The 21,785-nt window shown below is 44.8% G+C and overlaps 1 protein-coding gene across 1 annotated transcript in view; it reads right to left on the bottom strand.

Annotated features, from left to right (window-relative positions):
* The window catches only part of DUSP16 (dual specificity phosphatase 16), a gene marked incomplete at its 5' end in the record, with an annotated part of 42,993 nt that extends 22,980 nt beyond the window's left edge, over positions 1–20,013 (bottom strand). The window contains 3 exons of the mRNA XM_079714641.1: positions 2,227–2,390; positions 18,658–18,796; positions 19,786–20,013. Coding sequence (XP_079570767.1) covers positions 2,227–2,390; positions 18,658–18,796; positions 19,786–20,013 — 531 coding nt within the window. The remainder of the gene's footprint in view (positions 1–2,226; positions 2,391–18,657; positions 18,797–19,785) is intronic.
* Between the last annotated feature and the right edge of the window lie 1,772 nt (positions 20,014–21,785).

The following is a 21,785-nucleotide window of genomic DNA, read 5'->3' as shown; positions in this document are numbered from 1 at the left end:
CCAACCTACCTCCAAATCCTATTATGAGGGTTAAATGCAGTAACAGAGAGAGCCTAGCATTTTAAATGATAAACACTATTATCCTCCTCAGAAATTTTCCGTGACATGCTTTTAACATATTTTAGTGGCACTTTATTACAAATAAATAAATAAATAAATGGGAAGATGACTAATAAAATTAGTGGTCTTGTGGTGGATGTTCTTAGAAGCTTCTAATTTTGACTAAAAAGGAACGTACTATTAGGGGAGATTATAAAATCTTCATCTCTGGAGATCTTCCAGAAGAAGAGAGCACATTATTTCTCCTGGAAAGTTGGAACCAGAGAGTGGAGCAGGGAGATGAGTTTATGCTGTTTTCGAAAGAGAGGCACATCCAGTTCTAAAACCCATCAGCGGGGTGATGTTGTGGAATTTATTTGACATGTCTGGAATTACGATTTCCTCATTATTGAATGAAGGAGGCTGACTAAATGATCTGTAAGATCCCCTCCAGCACTAGGACTCTTCTCAACAGTGAATCTAGAGGCTACATACGCAGAAATTTCTACTCACCACTTTGAAAGCACTCTTCTCACCACTCCCTAGTCTGCAGGTCGGTAGCTCCTAAAGCAGCTTTCTCTGTCTTCCCCAATGACTCCTTGCTCAAGCTATTTCTCCATGAGCTTGCATAAACCCATTCTCCCCCTACAACCATTTCCTTTCAAGGCATCTAGGTGCCCATCCTGTTTAGCACACAGACATGTAGAAGCCAATTAAAAACAAAACTATCAGCCCCCGGCACACCTCAACTTCAGGTTCCAGTTTAAACTGCTCTCAACCTGCAGGCCTCACTTAGCTGTTAACTGACACATTTGTTAAACCTGGAAAAGGTATGCAGCAAAATCAAGGTACCACTGCATTGAATGTCAGAAGTAACAAAAAGGACCTGTAACATAACTGCATGTAAAATCACCTGCCAGCTGACTGGTTAAGTTTTACTGGGGGTAATTCTGAACAGGATCCTTAACTAGGAATTTTATTTCATTTTGTTTTATTTGCTGATCTAAGTATTAAATAAAGCATCTCCAGGTTTGCCCCAGGGATGCATGTGACTTTAGGAAATTAATTTTGCTTTCTGTGACATAGTTTGCTTATCTCTCAAAGAGAACTAATAAAAATCACGTGCTCAAAGACATCGTGACCCCACCAGAAAGGCTCAGTGCAAGCATAAGCTATCAAATTTCAAATACCTCACAGAACGAGCAGACATGTTAGCAAAAATGTCCAGGCAAAATTCTGAAGAGGCAGGAGTTTTGAGAACAAAAAAGAAAAAAAGAGCAAAAAGAATGCCTCCTTGCTGCCCAATGAGAGGGTGTTTTTGCTTTCCACGTGCTAAAATAAAGCAAGCCCACCTGGAAGCTTATTTTACGGTCAGCCCAATTCCTTCAGCTACTCAAGCAGAAATACCCAAAAAGCAGCACTTGTAAATCACCAGCAGTTGAATTAAGATCTCTGATTGCTCTTTCAATTAGAGGTGATGTAAATAAGAGGTTTTAGAGACAAATCACTTTCCAGGCAGTTAGAGCACTGTTTTCTAGCACCACTGGTTAAGAGCATATAAGCAGTGGAGACAGACGGATCTTAGTTCTACTGCTGTTATGTGTGTACCGTTATATATAATGGCTTCAATCAATCAATACGGCTCCTCTGTTGGGTACACCTTGCTCAGAATGGCTCACATCCTTTTCATCCAGTATTTATGGTCCTCCCTCTTCTTTCTCAACCAAATTGCTCCAAGGGGCCTCAGGCGGGGCGCCTGCAGCACATCTTCTTAGCGCTGGTCCTCGCCATCCTTTTATCCCCCTCCCTGCCCCTCTAGCCAGGAGTCATCATGAGATCTTCCTCAATCCAAGCCAACCAGAGTCCCTTTCTAGTTGCTGCAGTAAATAAATACATTTCTATATGCGAAATAATCTAGGCGGCATTAGCCTTCCTGGGTGTGCCCAACCACAGGTCTCTTGGACCTGTAAGAACAGCACACTTGACAACAGCTTAGCCTTCCAACAGCGATCAGAACGTCACAGCAGACGGCACTGGGGGGATCGTACGGCCGCTGGGCTGCTCTCAGGGGAGCTGCACTAAGAACACGGGGTGCGTGTGTCTGAAAGGACAGCCCACCGGCAACCCAGTGCTTCTCCGGCTGCTGTCAAGAAACCCTGCAATGAAGGATATTTTCAAAGCACCCACCTTGTTGAGGACATCTCGCTGGCAGCCAAGATAGAGATTGGGCAGAATTCGGGTTGGCCCAATGTTGGCAACAGGTAAGCAAGGCTGAGAAATGCAGGTGGGGACTAGGGTGGATTTTCCTTCACAGAGGCCAGGGAAACAGCGGGAGAACTCGGCAAACCCACCTAAGGACAGACAGGGTACAGTTACGCCGTGCATAAAGATGAGAACCAGCCGTCTGCTAACTACTCAAATACAGTTGTCTGAAAAGAACAATCAGACCCCACAGATGGAAGTGTATCCCCGTCCACAGCTGCTCGGTCTGGGGTACAATCCAGCACCAGCCCTGGCTTTGCAAGCCCACAATAGGGACCCCAGGCCCTGAAGGCACTTACAGTGACTCCCCCCTTGCTCCCACTCCCTTCACCTTCGTGCATCCTACGTCTTCTCCCCGCTCCCTGTCCTATTTCGTGTGACTTAAAGAGGACTGAAGGTAGCAGATAACCAAGCCAAGACAGACGCAAAATGGGGTTACAAAAACACATGAACTGAAGCCAGATGTGACTTCAAAATAAAATTGACAGAGTTAAAAGTTCCTTCTAAAATGAACTTTAAATCTTCCTACTGTATAAGTTTTATATTTCAAAGATACCACATACTCCCCTTACTCTTACAAATATTCTCTATATCGAGGGTCGCATAATTACCCCCGATGCCGGGGTCTCCTGTTCATTGGCTGAGCACTGTGAACAAGGGCCGACAGACCCCAACGGCTCAGGTTACATGGACGCCTTGTGGCAAGACTTCTGGACTCAGAGGAATTCAGTGTTTTCTAGTCCCGTCCTTATAATGACCTACTATGATCTTCATTAGGTCACAATCTCACTACCTGTTAATGAAGAGAAATCTATTGACTAAGGAGACACTCTCACCTCCTTTCAGAAAAGAAAAGATGAACAAGGTCTTCACTGGGTTTTCCAATCTAAATACTCCTTGCTATCCAAATCCAAACCCGAGAACTGAATACATTCTGATACATTTTCTGATAAATCCCTCACTATCCAGACCCTCACTAGTCACTACATCTGAACTCGGAACCAAAGACATTTGGGTTATAGGGAATAGGTGTATATTTTTAATACTAGTAAATTAAAAAACAATTAACTTGTTAAGAAGATAGAGCAGCCTCATTTTTACCTCTTTAATCAAGCCTTAAAAAGGACCCTAGTTGGGACTGACATATACACACTACTATGTATAAAATAGGTAACTAATGAGAACCTACTGTATAGCACGGGGAACTCTACTCAGTGCTCTGTGGTGACCTAAATGGGAAGGAAATCCAAAAAAGAGTGGACATATGTATACATAAGACGGATTCACTTTGCTATATGGCAAGAAACTAGCACAGCATTGTAAAGCAACTGTACTCCAATAGAAAATAAAATAAAATCTTAAAAAGGACCCTAAAATCTCATTAAATATTTATCTCCATCTTCTTGAGCTACATTCCATTAGCCTTTCCTGCGCTTCCAGAAACATATAAAATATGCCCTCAAAAACTGCAGAAGTGCAGGGAGTTGACGGGGGAGCTGTCACCCTTTTTTATCCCCTGTATTACGTTCAACGCAAGCATGATCCTCTGGACTCCTGCGTCTGCTGTCTGTGCTCAGCGTGGGGTGCGCGGTGCAGCAAGCTGGGACAGCAACAAGTTGGTGACAATAACCACGCCACCTGCAAAATGTCGGTGTGCATCCCTAGCCTCCAAGCCAAGTGTCTGCACTGTTTTTACTCTTTAGCAGTTTGCTTATTAGAGTTCTTAAGGCAACCTGACAGAAAGAGCAGGGGGTCCATTAGAGAAACCCCACCTGCCTGTACGGGACCGACGAGGCCCTGGGGACCTGTACCTGTTCAGCGTTAAGGTTTCATTCCTTGCCCTTTCCAAACGCACTCTCCAGCCACACAAAACTCACTGTCACCTCACACTTTCATGCTGTTCTCTCACCACCACCGGCCCGCCCCGTGCACACACACACACAGCATACAAACCACACACACGTGAGCCCCGCGACCGTACAGCAGAGGGAGGACGGGCACAGGCCCCTGTACCTGAGCCTGTGTCCTGGCTTCACCGTGTTCTAGTTGTCAGGTTTGGACAAGTGACTTATGCCTTCTGGCTATCAGTTTCCTGTCCGTAAAATGGGAATAATGATCACCCCCCCACCTCACAGAGCCGTCAGAGGACTGAATGAGCTGATATGCGTGAGTGCTTTGTGCCTGCGCAGAGTGAGCCCTCCACGGTACAGTGATCCGACATCGAGTTCCCAGCTTCACCTGTGGGCCTCCCTCCTCCACCCCTGACCTGCAGCTACACCTCGGTAGGATACACCTGAGACAAAGCGAAAACAGTAATGCTTCTAAGGCTGCATTTCCCAGAGTCTGCTCCAGGGCGCTGGCATCCTGCAGGAAGCTGACAGATGGGATATTGGTCCCAAAAGTAAGAGAAACACTGCATATCACGTCTCCCTGGGAGACTCACAGCACACATATTAAAAGCTCTGAAAAAAAATCTCTAAGGAAACCAGTTTACTTTCATTTAAGGGTCCCAAACTTATTTGACCATGGAATTTCCCCTCCCATTTTCCCCCCTAAAATCTCTTAAAATCTAAGCTGGTGGAACTCACACTCAAGGAAATGCTGTGCTGGGGCTGTTGCAGCTACTGAAATGAAGCAAATTAGAAGCCCTACACCTCAAGTATAAGCCACGGCAATCTCAGAAAAGGGGTCAGTTAATATCAGCATACGTATATGCCTGTCACTGTTTAGGATTTATCATTTTATTTCATTACTGTTTTGCCCTTTTCAGTCTCTTAACTGCATAATGCAGTTATTTAAGGTGAGTTTTTCCCTCAAAGCAGTTCTTGTAATAATAGATGTTAAAGAGTGTATACATTATTTGCCTATCTTACACCTACCCAACACGATAACTGACGGCCACTATTTTGATTATAATTTAAATTTTAACTTCCATTAACTTTTGCTGTCCTGGTGTTTCTCTAAAGAACTGTTTTCATATTTTTTCCTATTCTGGCTCCAAAACAGTTCATGGGATGATCTCTCATTTAAATCCAACAAAACGAGAGTCTAGTAAATGTTCTCAGAGAACAGAGAAACCAGACAATCCAAGGAAACTCCACTTGAATTCCATTTGAAACTTATGTCATCATATTTATAAATAATATAAGGACTCCCAGAGTTACTGAACATTTACTATGTGACAAGCATTGCTCTAAGCACTTTACAAGGATTTGTTCAATCTTTACAACTGTCCCATGAGGTAGGTGCTTCGATTACTCCCATTTTACAGATTAGGAAAAGAGAGGTTCAGAAAGACACAGGGTGATAACCAACAGAGCTGGACGTGAGCCCGGCTCGAGACTGCACTCTCACTCGCTCTGCTAAGCCGTGTCTCTAAATACCACGGAATGAACTGCAACGCTCTCTAGGATGTGGGGACAGCCTGCTGACATCTCTGGGGTCCTGCCCTCATTTTAGCCTCATTTCACCAGGCTGAAAATGGCCACGGGCCTCTCCCAAACTGATGGAAGAGCCTTGCTTCCCCCAAGCCACATGGTTCAAAAACTTCGATGAGGGAGAGAAAAGGGAAGGAGATCTGACCTGACCAGAGAAACAAGAACTCTGTAAGTGTGTGTCACATGAGACCAGTAACAAAGCTGAGGAAGAACTAGCGGGGGATACAAAAAACACGGTCATGGCCGGCTTACGATCACAGTTTGTGAATCGGTGGTGAGACGGTTGCGGCGTCTCGGTGACTTTCAGCCTCCACTGAACTACGTTCAGAGGGGACAGATTCTCCAACAGTCGTAAACTGAAGGCCGGCCGGCCTGGGCCGTTTGAAGCGCAGCTCTATCATTCATTTCATCCTAAATCACTTCTAACTTTGGTGGTCCTAACAAGTAAAATGTGAGTGTGGCTCTAGAAAATTCTAAGAAAACAGAAAAAAAAAAAAAAAAAAAGAGAAAGCAGCCACTATTCAGCCTCAAAACAAAGCCAAACAAAACAGCAATAACACATTATAAAACAAACAAACTTTCTTCTTCTTACAAAGTTTTTCAACTAATCTCTAGCAGCACAAATCCAAACAGCCTTAAAATATTTAACAGATTTGGCGAAATCAGAGCATTCATCTAGTGCTCAGGCTGGCTTGAAATGTCCCAAACCAGAACTCCTGGTAACTTCCACAAAACACGACCTCAGCCAAAGAGTCCATTTTCCCTGATCTTTGTCTCTGACAAGGTTCCACGCTGCCGACCTCCTCCTTCATTGACAGTTTTTTCCATTCGCTGACCTTTCATTCATCGTTGGACTCCAGTGACCTCAGTTTCATTTCATTAATTAACAACAGATGAGACACTGCCTGACTTACCCGAACCCTCGAGAAACTATCTGCAGCCTCATCAGCGACTCAGTTTTGAAATATGTCTGAAATGTCCCTCTTCCTCTTACAAGAAGAAAAGTACAATTCATCTACGTAAACTTTCTGTTACAAATGGCTGACAGACACAGAATCAAGAGTCTTCTCTGCCCTGGTCCCAACTCTGCTGTCCCCAGACCCTAAGTTAGATTCTCTTATGACAAGAAGACACAACATCAGTTCATGATCTCCACTTGTTTATGTGAAAGCAGCACTGAGAAACTGACACGCTTCTTGAAAAAGTTTAAAAATAATTTTTAAAGTTGTTCAAGCATCTGACTCACCATCCAATCTTGCCAAGTTTCTCCTGTCCCTAGATTTTATGCTGCTTATGATCTAGGAATGGAGAAAATAGAAAGTCGAACGACGCACGTGTGGCTCCCTAAGCCAGACCTGAATCTCAGAACGCTGTACCGGCTTTGGGCCCTTGTGCTACGAGTGTTTGTTTTAAGAGGAAGGAAGACACGTATGCAGACACCCTGGCCTGTAGAGATGTGGGGGTGGGGAGACCAGCGGGTAGACATACGGACACCAGTGGCCTCTACAGACTTGTATGAACAGGCAGACAAACTGCAATGTTAAAAATCCATATTTCTGTTAGTCTTCCACAAATTTACCTGTAGAATGCATATTTATAAATAAAAACATATATATTACTTTGGACGGAGAAAACACTTGGTACAGCTTAAAGGCATTCATAATTTGTATATCACTTTCTTCTCATTCAGCCAAGAAATACTTCTTCCCTTAAGAGTACCTCCTTCGGGGCTTCCCTGGTGGTGCAGTGGTTGAGAATCTGCCTGCCAATGCAGGGGACACGGGTTCGAGCCCTGGTCCGGGAAGATCCCACATGCCACGGAGCAACTGGGCCCGTGAGCCACAACTACTGAGCCTGCGCGTCTGGAGCCTGTGCTCCGCAACAAGAGAGGCCGTGATAGTGAGAGGCCCGCGCACTGCAATGAAGAGTGGCCCCCGCTTGGCACAACTAGAGAAAGCCCTCGCACAGAAACGAAGACTCAACACAGCCAAAAATAAATAAATATACATTAAAAAAAACTGTTAAAAAAAAAAGAGTACCTTCTTCACAATTCAAACCATAAATATAATTTTCTATAAAAGCCAATGTCAACTACCATTCCATTTTCAGAGGAAAAAAAAGTCTGCCATGTAAAATAAAATACATAAAACGATGCCACTAAACAATTCTAACTGGTCGGTTTTCTCTTCCCTCTGACCCTTGCAGTTATAAATCACAGAGTTGTTTCTTAAAATAAAAGAATATTCACAAAAGTAGCACTTTACTACAGATGAGCAATGTTAATTTTAAGATGCAAATTCTCAAAATGTATCCGTATCCTTTTAGTCAAACCAGAGATAAATGTCAATTCCATGACTTTGAAGACAGTTCCTTGCAGGGAGAAACAGAGGGCTGCTCACTTATGCTTCAAAATGGGGAGCAAGTCATAAGAGCTTTATCAGCTGACAGAGCTGCTAAGCTGGGAAGGGGGGTTAAAGGTAGCCCCTTCCCATACTGGGGATGAGTTAGTTCCATGGCTATGTACAGAAATCTATTTACACAAAGCTCTACTTTATGAAAGATATTTTTCTAAAGTCATATGCAAATTTAATTTCTGTACATTAAATCATTTTCATAGTCTATATAATTTCAGCTTTTAAATATACTTCTCCTGCAGTTTAACCCTTTTGTAAAACAAAGACCCCCTTTTTGTGACATAAATACGACCCATTCATTTACTTATTCTAGAATGTATGTGAAGGATTTAAGTGGAGTATTCCTGCGCCTGTAGAGAACAGTTCTCTCCATACTGAAAATTAAATCTGGGCTTTGCTATTACACAAAGGAGACAACCCTAATCTTAAACAATGAAATGCTAAAATGTGTATTTTAGAAGTATTTTAATTGCTCTCATGAATAACTATTTTGCACTTTAGTCTGAAGTGAGTGATTCAGGCAACTTTATCCTCTAACCATCTAAAAACACACAAGTATGGTCACAGTTCTCCCAGGGTCAGTGGACTGTATACATGGAAAGCTGAAACTACTGACATAAAATGCAAAGGAAAGGCAACATAATTTTGTACCTCCAAAGAAAGCAAACAAAAACATGTAACTGTACTTTTCCAATGTACATAGGTTGGTCTGGGTAAGCCCAACCACACAGGCTTGATCAATCATTTCCAGGAGGGTAGAGAGCATGGCACACTTTCCTCAGCAACATCAGCAGCAATTATGTCCTATCTAGTCAACTCTCCGCTGAGCAGCACAGAAGAGAAAAATCCCAAATGACGTGGAACGTTCATTTTAAACTCTCATTCCATCTCCTCCATCCACTTGAGAGGATGGTGGACAGACATGCATTTCTGTGGAGATCCTCCAGGAAGCCTGAGAAGTAGCCTCCATCTCGTAAAACTTGCCCCATAAATAACACCCCCAAAAAAGCTCACTCTGTATGAAAACAACCTATCACCTGGCACAGCTGCGGAATGGGACAGTCTAGCTAATTTTTTTTTTAAACAAAACAATCCCATCTCTCTCTTTTTTTAAAATTAATTAATTTATTTTGGCTGCGTTGGGTCTTCATTGCTGCGCGCGGGCCTTTCTCTAGTTGCGGCGAGCAGCAGCTATTCTTCGTTGTGGCGCATGGGCTCAGTAGTTGTGGCTTGTGGGCTCTAGAGCACAGGCTCAGTAGTCGTGGTGCACGGGCTTAGCTGCTCCGCGGCATGTGGGATCTTCCCCGACCAGGGCTCGAACCCATGTCCCCTGCACTGGCAGGCAGATTCCCAACCACTGCGCCACCAGGGAAGCCCTCTAGCTAATTTTTGGATTAACACAGTTACCAAACACGCAATAAACAAATTAAAAATTTTCAAAATACTAGCATAAAAAAAAGCACTAAATACTAAAATAATGCAACTTATAAGAGTTCTCGTGACTCATAATGTCTAAATCTTACATTCCTCAAGATAATGTTATCTAGATCAATTCGACTGGCAAAATCCAGAAGTGATGTTTCGTAAAGAGTTCTCAGAAGATGTCAAATGATATTTTTTACTCTTTTACTGATCTTTCAAATTGGCAATACATAACTATACCCAGAGGCTCTTCTTCAACACACACGCACATGCGCACACGCACACACGCACAGCCAGGCAGGACTCTCAATACATGCTTTCAAACAAAGATTGTTCTGAACAGCACAACCAGAACGACCAATCAAAAGGAGTTAGGCCAGAATCCACCCTTGGCTGAGCAAAGGCACCAAGCGCTATAAGCAGGAGAGAGGTTCACAGAGGCCACCCGACTGGTCCTCCAGTGACTTTAAGACGTGAAGCCACAGCCAAGCCAACAGCGGCCTGGGGCTTCCCGAGGAGGAAGGACCTAGAAGGCCTCTGCTTCCACCAGCATGGAAGGAGGAGGTTACTCAGGAGATCACCTTTGCTCATGTTCACCTGAAAATCAAAGATTTCCAAGGTCGCATCTGGGGGCTTGAGGTCCCAAACTCCAACCTAACATTTTCAATCCTCCTTTGGTCATTTTCACTTGAAAGACTTATCGATACTTTTAAAATAAATTCCAAGCCGATATCTCGCTCTCTCTGGTTCTGTATCCCTGTTCGCGTCTGCCCCGTTCTCCCAGTCACCTCAGCAGCAGCCACCTGGTATGCCAACACTCGGACTTGCTTTTGCGACGTCCGTCTGTCTGTCCCTGCCTTCCCCCCAAGCCCACGAGCTCCACGCTGCACTGTTAGATAAATTCAGGAACAGCTCTGATCTGTCCGTCCTTTTCCCAACTTGTTTCCACTGTGCTGCCAGATTAAGCTCCTAAGATAAAGTGTGGATGTATCCTCTGCCCCCAAATACCCACAGAATACAATCCAAGATTCCTGATCAGACACTCAAGCCCTGCATCATCTGATCCCACTCTACTGTCCACCCTCCCTGTCCCTATTGTACCCATGACCACGGCCCAGGCCCATTCATCTTCTTACTGTTCTCCCAGCACACCTGGGCATTCTCATCTCCAGCCTCTGGCAACAACCAGGGAAGTCTCTCTAGTTTCAATTCTATTCTGTTGCATTTTTTAAAATTCTGCTGTATTGGGCCTGGGTATGAGCCCAGAACCTGCTTCCCACTCCTTGACCACAAGGCCCCAGAGGACCCTCAGGGTGAGCGAAGTGGCACAGGGCAAGAGAAACATTTCTCTGCTACAATAGGTTAAAAAGGGAGGCCTGGTAAATGCTGCTTTCATCATCCAGAAGCCCCAGTGAGTCCTCAGGGTGCTTCTATCATGTCCAGGGAACTCTCCATGAGAGGTGGGTTCCCTCGGCGGCTCAGGACTAGAGTCCGGTACGACATCCAGGGCTCAGGGAACCAGGGGCACAGCTCTCAGGAAACGGACTGGACCAACTATAATCAGATCCTGGCTAAGGATGAAGCGGCTGCCGGATGTGCCCCTGGTGACCATCGGGGGCAAGGCCTCATGAGACTATCCATCGGGGGATGATGCTCTGAGTCCCGAGGAAAAGGGAATAGGAGTCTGGTCTCCAGAGGACGACTCTTCGGAGTCCAATCTGCCTGACGTGTGAACTGCGCGTGGGTTACCACACAGCTCACTTCTTGGGCCTTTCCCCGTGAAGCTCAGGCTTCCTAATCCACCCCGAGCAGGCCCGCCCGGGACCCCCTGGGGTGTGTCCACCCCGGCAGCCGTCCTCCTCTGGGGCCAAGCGCACCGCCTCCCAGCAGATGTGGCGGACCAGCGGGAAGGAAAGGGTCCCTGTTCGTCAGCCAAACAACCCTGGAGACCACTGGCATCCACAGGAGGGTGCGGAGCCATGCCGTGGGCACTGCTGCAAGCCGGACACGGCACTGGGCGATGGGACAGCAGTGACCACGACAGAGGCCCGCTCTGGAATTGACAGTTCAGTGGGACAAACTTCAACCAAATAATTAGATGAATACTTGGCTAATTATGGTGGGTGGCCAAAGGAGTGTGTGTGACAGAGGACACCCAACTCTGCCTGGGAGCCAGGGTGGGGCTTGACGGCCACCGTGAAGCCAGCAGGAGACACCAGGTACATGGGGAGGGGGGGACACTTCGAGGAGGAGGAGGGTGCCTCTGGGCTGCAGGTCTCGGGCAACTGAGGCTAAAGTGCTAAAATACACACACACACACACACAACAACAACAACAACAACCTGAGGACGGAGAGGGGCACGAGATGAGGGCACAGAGGTAGGCAGGAGCCGCCACTGCAGGGCTTCGGAGTCAGGGAAGGATTCTGGAATTTACCCTAAGAGCACTGATGCAGACTAAGCTGGGGAGTGACATAATCACAGTGACACTGAAAACATCAAAGCGAGACGTAACGCTGGCGAGAGTGTGAGGAAAGGGCAGGGAGGCAGCAAGACAGGGTGAGAGAGCGGTGGGGAGGGTCCCGGGGCAGGTCTGAGGGGCTGACGTGGGCCTGAGTTGGAAGCATAGTGCAGCGAGGCCAGAAGAAAGGTCTGGTGGCCAAGAGGCGACAGGCGTCACCGAGCCCCCGAGGGCTCCCCAGGCCAGCCCAGCAAAGCACAGACTCGTCCTTCCAGGCTGAAGGGCCCGCATGGCCTGACTGCACTTCCCCTCAATTCCCCTTCCTCCAGTCACAGAAAGTCCACTCAGTCTCCTGGCTGCCTCCTAAAATCTGCGTTCACTGCTGACATTTTTAATTATGTCAGTCCACAGAGGACCCTCCCTACCCAAATCTTACTCATTTTTCAAGGTTCGATTAAAATTCCACCGCCGCCCTCAAACCTTCCCCAAGTCCTGCAGGCAACACCGAGTCACCCCTCATCACTGTGACACACAGCTCGATGCACTGTCATCTGCTTCTATTTCATCCGCTCCAGACGTGTTGCCCCAAATTAACCGAGGGGTCTCAAGGGCAGGGGCAAGACGGGCACTCTTCCAGTACCCTATCCCCCAGGGGCCCACCCTGGGGCCCACCCAAGGGAGCCCTCGAACACTGTGAGTGAGGCCAGCTGAATGGACAGGACACAAATGACATGACCAGGTCAGGGGAAGACTGATGTCACCACTGTCACCCAGGGTGCTTCTGTGTAGCTTGTGCAAAATGTCAGGGTGAGGAACTGTCTCGAGCCTGGTCTGCAGTCCCTCTGTTAAACAGACACAGCCTCAGGCATGATGTCTTAGCCACCGGTAGCTGGGGAATGACAGAGCTGGCTTGTTACCACACAGGCAGGTAAGAACTGGAGAAAAGACGGGCCAGTTTAGATAACCTCATGCAAACTGAGCAGAGCCAGCAGCTACACGACAGCCAGTGGGCGAAACGGCACCTATTTTTAGTCTGTTTTCAGTGGCTCTCACCGCAGCTCTTTAAACACAAGAAGAGCCAATTCCTGAATAACTGCAGTACTTTGACTGGAATCCATTAACGTCAATCTCTTTTACCAGCTACCACAGGATCTGAAATGGGATGACTGAAGATTTCCCTTCTCTAGACACAAGGACAGAAGAAACGCCACACTGGAGGAGAGAACGGATGATGACAACGGCGCGTGCAGCAAATCTGTAAGCAGGAGGACCGGGTTCTGCCTTACTTCCATTAGGAAGGTACCTGGCTCCACTGAACCAAAGCTGCACATTTATCACACAGAACTGCTGACTGAATCTAGATTCCTGTTAAACTGAAAATGTGTCAAGAGTCAAATACATTTTTATTCACTCCTAGCTCTAACCACAGTAGCAGCTCTAACTCAAAACAAAGAAATACATATTTGGCCTTTAGCCACAGCAGACATTAATCTAAGACCTTAGCTGTGTTCAGAGACGAAATGTTTCTAAGAGCCCTCAGCACTGCGCCTGACACTGACCCCAGTGGTATCTTCTATCATTATCCGGAGTGGTATTTCAGCTCAGGACAGAGTAGGCTTTTATTTGATGATTCCCCCCAGCTGAAAAAATTTAATGCTTATAAATTTTATATACAGTCTCTTTTTATACATTGCTTCTCCCATAAAATGTGAAGTAAGAATATGACTCTGAAGTCCACAAAGAGGCTGAGAGAGAGCTACCACAAAAAGCACGGGCCTGATCTGAGGTGGGCACCCCTGATTCTCAGCCTAGCCTCCTGAGGGAATTCCAGGAGACTCAGGAATTACTGCAGATGGGGGCCTGGGCGCTCAGTGAAAATGGTGAGAGCTGGGGAGAGTCACGCAAGGGCTCTGCTATTTTCCTCGGCTGTAAATTAAAGGGCTGAGGTCTGTGATTCAATTAGGGTTTTTTGCTGCAGGGCAATCCTGTGCCTCATCACAGGATAGAAATGAGTGCTGTAGAATTAGCAAACTTTCGTGGGTCCCTTTTGCTTTTACTCAGAGTTACAACAGCGAGGAAAGAGAAGAAAATAATAGAACAGCAATCTTTATTTCTACTAAATGGACCCACTTATTCTCTTTTCTCTATGTTAGCGCACACCAAAAAAGTCCAGATTCGGTGGTTTTTCTTTTTTTCTAATATATTTATTTTCAATCTGGCACCCTTAGAAATATATGATAATAGACAAAGGCAAGTAAAATAAAGTAATATAATGAATAAAGGCCAAGAAACAAGATTATTTTTTAGAGAGAACTAGTTTTCTGAAGGTTAACAAGACCAAGAAAGTTGATCAATAAGTCAAGGTTGGCAACTGTTTATATCCATCAACGATGAGGGACAACTTTCCAAAGGAATCCAAGTTCATTCTTTTTGGCTAAGATGAGGCTACAACTCATAGTAAAACCCTTTAATCCCCTGGGGGTGAAACAATGCTATGGTCTAATCTGGCTTGGTTATTGGGAGACTACTGGGAGACTTATTAATGGCTAAGCAGGATAAGCAATTTACTTTTTTTTTTAAATATAAATTTATTTATTTATTTTTGGCTGCGTTGGGTCTTGGTTTCTGTGCGTGGGCATTCCCTAGTTGCGGCGAGCAGGGGCTACTCTTCATTGTGATGCGCGGGCTTCTCATTGCGGTGGCTTCTCTTGTTGCAGAGCGTGGGCTCTAGGTGCGCAAGCTTCAGTAGTTGTGGCTTGCAGGCTTAGTTGCTCCGCGGCGTGTGGGATCTTCCCGGACCAGGGCTTTAACCCGTGTCCTCTGCACTGGCAGGTGGATTCCTATCTACTGTGCCATCGGGGAAGTCCCTCAATTTACTTTTAAAGTACAAAATATTATTTCAACTGTTCTCAATTCATATGGATTCAAGGGCTTGTATCCTCCTATGAATGGCACTAGGTTTTCTAGAGCTTGTAGCTCCTCATCAAAGTTCAGGATTTAAGCCCTGTTTAATTGTACTAGTGTTTTGTTTTGGTTTTTGGCCACACCACGTGGCTTGTGGGATCTTAGTTCCCCGACCAGGGATTGAACCCAGGCCCTCAGCAGTGAGAACTCAGAGTCCTAACCACTGGGCCGCCGGGGGAATTCCCTGTACTAGTGTAGTTATTAGATCTTAAAATCATGTTGAAATTTGCTTAAATAGATGGAAACATTTTCGTATTAGATAGTTTTCCCGTAACAGCTATATTTTTGCTCTACCTGAACGAAGACAACTTGCAAATCATTTATGTCAAAATATCCTCAAGTTTTTGCTACACTTTCAGATTAGTTTCATCACTGTTTAATATAATCACTTACAAACTGAACTAAATGAATAAAATAAGTCATATGAAATACAAATGGTATAAACCTACATGTAAGCGAATTTATATTTCAGATATTTATTGAAAACTGAAGAAGTGCTAGGCCTTGTGGGGAACACAGAGATGAACAAGACATAGTCCTCGGCTTGAAAAAAAGAGAATCCAGGAGGGGGCTTAAGCTAACAAATGAAAAAGATACATGACAACATAAGTTTAAATAAGATTTTAAGATACTAATCAAAGACTCGCATGTGGCATATGGCTATCAAATATTAATCACTTGGTTTAGAATACTGGCTGGGCTTAAAAAGAGGGAGAGTTGATCAGTCAGGGGTCAAGATCGCTGGCTGAGTAGGCCCACAGATGTGGCCAATACAGGCCGAGTTCACTGCAGAACCAGGTTCTAAGTTTCAGGACTGGAAGGCTCGGCACCCTGGTCTCACTGATAATCAGCTGTCAAAGTGGCTTAACAGGACCCCTTTCCCTGGCAGAAGCTGAAGTTTACCAGGCTAGCCTGTCCCAGAGCAGAACCTGCTGTTCCATATGGAAGAATTAAGCCCACTGCACTCCAGTGCAGCTTCCCCGAATCCAACCCTCTCCCGAAACGGAGTCTTCATTGTTAATGTCCGTGTAACTAGGTCCCACAGGTAAGCCTGGGTCTCCTCTTGCTTGAGGGAAAGGGCTTATTCAGATGCTTCCTCTATCAGTTCCTTGGGGGAGGTCCTCTTTTTCTCCTTCTCCAGAGTCACTGCTCTCTAGGTAAGGTGGCCCTGTGAAGGTGAATGGAATTCGGGCCACAATTCTTCACTCCATATACTGATATAATGACCATAAAAAAACCATCTGACATATGTAATACTTTCTTCCTGTCAATCTCAAAGTAACTGAAAGCTCTAAAGTAATGGAGAAATCACTCCAAGAAACCACTTTGTCTTTCCATTATCACATCCCCCCAGGGCCGACAAGCATCTGTAACTGCTGAAAGCATCGGGGCAGCTTGTAGTGAAACCTGTCTCCGGCAGCCCTGTCATTTCCCGTAGCACCTGTGGGGCGCTAGCACGCTTTTCCAAGGTCAGTTATTTTCCCCGAAGCAAAATATTTAAGAAACACGTGTTGATAGGTCCTTCTACCCCACATCCCTGGGACGTCCTCTGAGCAGCTGCTGGACCTTGGCAAACAACAAAAAAACGAAAGCAAAAAACAAAACACTGCCGAGAACTCATGTCATGCCTTCCCCAGCGCTCTCTTCTACTAACTCTCTTTTCTGTCCACTCTGAGGAACAACCAAGGGAATTCCCAACTGGTCAGAAGCTTTCGGATGGCTAGGAGGCTTTTAATCACCCAGAACCCTCTCTGAGGTGTCCTAAGAAATCTCGCTGCTCAGAAACCCCCAAACAAGGTCATTCAGTCCTTGAAGCCACCTTCTAAGCTAAAAGAAATACAGGATTCTGGGGGTGTGGATGACGAGATGGAGCTGTATGAATACACGTATGTGGTTCTCGGAGCTGCCTCGATGGGCTTTTGCGTTTAGGCCTAGGACCCATTTCCGGTACAAAGCGGGGATGCCAGGGGTTCTGACCAGCACCATCCCACGTATCCCTAGGGCTGATCTCGATGGTTAGAATGAGTCCCTTTCCTTCCTTACTGCCCAGTGAGCACCCCTCCCAAAGCCGCACACGGCTGGAAAGAACCTTCCACATAACAAGGGAGAGCTCCTTGGGAAAAAGGAGAAACTACTTGAGCAACTAAAACTCGACATGAGCTCATTCCTCCAGGAGCGTCCGCCTGGCCAAGCTGTCGGGTCCGAGCCCCCGTAGAGAAAGGCGTCTCAAACAAGAGCAAGGAGGGATGATCACTTTCCCTCTGGGTGTACCCTCTTTAAGAAAAACCCTGGCTCCGTCGATAGGATGCCAAGGTAAAGTCCCTCACAGTGGCTCCGAGAAGCATGACTGCGTTCCTGAACTCAGCAACCGAGGTGAGTAAAACTCTAGTAATAGTTGTCAGATTTAACACAGTCACACTCCCAGCAAAAGACCATGCCTACCAAGAGACACAGAACCTAATGCTATAATTCTCCGTTACAGAGTTCTGAGAGCTACGTTCTGAGACAAGCTGGCTTCCCTTTAGGTCAGAACTGCAGCACAGATGAAACGTGTGCCAGCAGACGACCTGAAAGGGACAGGTAACTATGCTTATTCTTTGAAACCAGGAGCAAAAGCTGACGAGAGAGAAATGAAGACACAGAAGTCTTATTTAAACTTTCAGAGAGTTTAAATGTGGTAACAAACCAACGACTGATTCATCCTATTCTCTTACAACTGAAATGTCCATAGTCTAACAATCAATTGCCAGTAACATCAAGCTCACTGGACTCTCCTTGCAACAAAAGACGAGAGGTGCGAAAGTGACAATATCTGTCGATATTTTGTTTTTCTTAGATCAGATTTTTAAAAGTGATCTTGCCGATCACTGTGGCAGAATCTGCTGGACACAGCGGCTTTGTGGTAAAGGTTACTGCGCATTGTCAAACTGTATTCCCTGCTCTGGGAGCCAGAGTGAGTGAAAGGGCTTCAGTACTGTCTGCCAAACAGGGAAAGCAAAGGATGAACAGTCTGCTTTGGAATTTCATGAGATGGAACTCCCACACCACCGTCCTTTAGGGCAGATATAAAATAGTTAGTCCTTTCCATGCACTTTATAAAGTCATCTGGTTGCTTAGCATTTGCAAGTTGAGACTTTTTTTAGTTGTGAAAACAAAACAAAAATACGTAAGTTTTACAATTTTCCCTCTAATTATTGGAAGAAATATTCTGCACACATTCTCTATCTCGTTGTACATAATGTCCAGGATGGGTGATCTTATCGCTGGAGTCCACTTCAACCAAAAATGTTTAACAGGGGTTCACACTGAATACTGGACGGGTCCTCTCCTTGGGGGTGGGCGCTGAGAGCGAGCTGAAATGCAGAGCATTCGGTGTTTGTAGATCTATACGGGCACACGGACCTACACGGCACTTCTGGCTAACAAATACCAGATGAAGAGGCATTTGAGCTAAATCAAAAATATACTGACCAATGGGGAAGAACAGCAGTATTCAGGTTAACTAGAATAGTTACGTCAATCAAAAGCTATAAGTAAGTCATTTTACACAATGACCTCAAAGTTGCGTCCACCTAGTGTACTTCGAGCTCGTTGGGGAACCTGCTTACTCACAGGCTCGAGGAGATTCCGAGTCCTCGCAGTTCTACCACAAGCCTTACCTGCAAGCAGGTGAACAGAGCTGAAGCTCTTCTCCAGTTTACCCAGGAGTACAGTGAGGAAACAGTCTGAAGCCAGAGAGGCCACATCTTGGGAGCTTTGATCGTAAACTACAACCTTCTGACTGCAATCAATGTCGACCTAAAATGCAAACGTGAGGCTGTCAGGGAGGAAAGCGAGGAAAATAATCCCATACACCTCTGCTGCTGAAGCAACTAACTGCTTCCTGTTTTCCTTAATATTCTGAATAAAAATGAGATGTGGTCAATTTACTGGATAAACCAAGCATACACACGGTTTAAATGTTTGTAAAAATCAACATTTACAAGGCAAACTTGATGCTATTTCTGTGTAAATGTGCTCAAAACTCCTTAGTTTTCAATCCTTAACACGATAACAGGGTAAAAACATGTACAACAAAATAATATGCAAAATAAACATAACGATCCCAATCCCCCGAACTACAGAAACATTTTAAATGGTTCTACTCAATAACAAATCAGCTTTTCGTAAAATTAAAGCATGAACTCATTTTTATTCCTGAACAAAAGAAATAGCCTTACCTACCACAAAGCTGACATTCTGGTATCCTAAGAAAAACTTTCATTGAAGATCCTTAAATTCTGACCATTACCTTAACTTCCCACAAATAAAAAAACACTTGTAATATAATTAGGTTCTACTTTCTTTTCAAGTCACTTGAAAAGAATGATTTCCTTTCAGTACATTTGTAAACAACATAAAACCATGTATTAATGTATTAGTTATTAATAACATACATACAATATTATATACTATTATATAATTGCTAATAATTGAGTATTATAATATACTACATTAAACATAACTTTTTATTTGTGTTAAATTAATAAAACAATTTTTAGCATTAATAGGGGAACGTAGCACTGAATCAAATAAAAACAAGTTAAGCTTTCTGTGTAGTTTAGAAATATTCTGAGGTGTGACAGTGTCTACAATTAGTGAATTATCCTGAGGTGTCATAAGGTATCAAAGTTTAAAAAAAGCAACCAAAACTTCCTCAAATTACTTTCTCCCCTTCATTTAAAATGATTCCCCATTCAGCATGTCCATTTATTTTAAAAAGGGGAAAAAAAAAAGCAAGCATGTACCTTATGTTTGGCTGAGTGCTGGATGAGCTCTGTAATTAACACTTTGTCCTGTTGCAACCTTCGCTTCATAAGCTTGGAGCAGTTGATATTAATGGCTTCCAAAATGTGGGACGTATTGTATTCCACAAATGGCCGGCTATCAATTAGCAGCACTTTTTCCGTTCCACTTTCCAGCAGAGCCACCAACCTCTCAGTAACAATTTGAGTTCCAATCATCTCATGGGCCATGACAACAGTAAGTCCTCTTTTCCCACCTCCTCCTTTAATTTGCCACGATGATGTAATGGTGGTGTGCTCAAAGCCTCAGCCGCTCCATTGTACTGAAATGTATGAGGTCAGGCTGGTGGCGACTGGCAAGAGGAGAGTTAAACCCATTTCCAGCAAGAGCCCTCCAAGTGAATGTCTCTTTCTCCTTCCCGTTGATGTGCTCGCGCAGAGGCCTCCTGCCACAAAGCAGCCCCTCACATTTGATTCATAAAGAGATGACTGGAATAACCATTCCAACAAAAGATGCTTTGGGGCAGCCAGTGCATTACATCATTCTTTACCTCTGTTCCCCCGCTCCAACAGCTTTACATGGGGCTGAAAAGCCTACATGGAGAGAGAATGACAGACGGAAGACAAAACATGGGGGTCAGAAAAAGAAAGAGCATCGGATTAGAGGGAGTGTATGATTCATAATATTTACCCCATTAATCTAATTCCATACTTGATGCACTGTTTCATTTGAACAAACAAACAAAAAGGACAAGTAGGTATGGCTTCAGAAAACGTTACTAATGATAATTCGCTTTCACCGCAAAATATAAAAACTCAAAGATGACAAAACAAGACATAGTCATGAGTTATATATAATCACCTGGGGGCCCAGAACTACTTGACTTACAGTATGAAATTAAAAGAGCTGTAAAAAGCCAGTCCAAGTATTTTTATTCCAGATGGGTTTCCTCCATTTTATTTGCTTATTTCTTGAAAATAGCACAAAAAAACAACAACCTAAGATCAGGTTAGCAATCTGACGTTATCAGGACATAAAAAATCTTTCCTGATGGCTTGAGAATTACTATGATAAATGGAGTGTGTGTGCTGTGAGCCTTCCTTGAAACTACCCTCAGGAAGAGGCAGGAAAATGGGAGGTTCTGTATATTCCGGCTGACTTTTAAGGAAGAGGAGGGGCCATGACTGATGTGCTTGTCACACCAAGTGCTGAACTAGCTGCTGGGGGCCTGTGAGGCATCCACTCCACCCCAGGCAGACTCACAGCTAAGATCCTGGCCGGTCCTCCGCTTCCAGTTCTCTTTGTCTTGTACCTCATTTTTAAGAGACTCACTGATTCCCAGCCTCAGAAAATCTCACACCTTAACCTTGGACTCTAGGTCAGCAACCCAGGCATACGCGAGCCCTTAATTCTTGCCAAACTCCTAAGATAGACCATTTCCTAGTTAACACTAGTTGGAGTTTTGTGCCCACAGCTTAAGCCCGCACCCGGACCTTCAATATTCTCACGTTCCTATCTCCCCGGTCCATCTCTGCTTATAGGAAATGCCCTACTACGTAAAACTAGACGCCCACTGTTGGCATTCGACTTCTAGAGGTTAAACTACTTGATGGCAGACGTTTTGTATTGTATTTCTTACGTCCACAGTGTTTTTGCACATAAGATAGTCAATTTACACTGTTACATGTTAGTTAAATTCTCCTTGTTCCAAAAATGACTTAAGATACTGAATAATTCATATGTGATTAACTGATTCTGGATTAGGACGATAGAGCCCCTCAAACATCACGGGGTCCCGTTTCCTAATTTCACACTTACAAATCAGAAACTGAAGCACGGAGAAGTGGGAGTAGACAGGACAGAGAGAGGAGTGGCCTCGCCCTTTACTTGTTATGTAACTTCAGACAAACCATTATTAACCTCGCTGACCACACTTTCCTCATCTCTAAAAGGTACATATAGTATTGGCCTTGTCTCCTCACAAAGTTTGTTTTGAGGATGA

The sequence above is a fragment of the Hyperoodon ampullatus genome (assembly GCF_949752795.1).
Source record: "Hyperoodon ampullatus genome assembly, chromosome: 11".
Classification (NCBI taxonomy): Eukaryota; Metazoa; Chordata; class Mammalia; order Artiodactyla; family Ziphiidae; genus Hyperoodon; species Hyperoodon ampullatus.
This window is presented reverse-complemented; position numbering and strand designations above follow the sequence as displayed.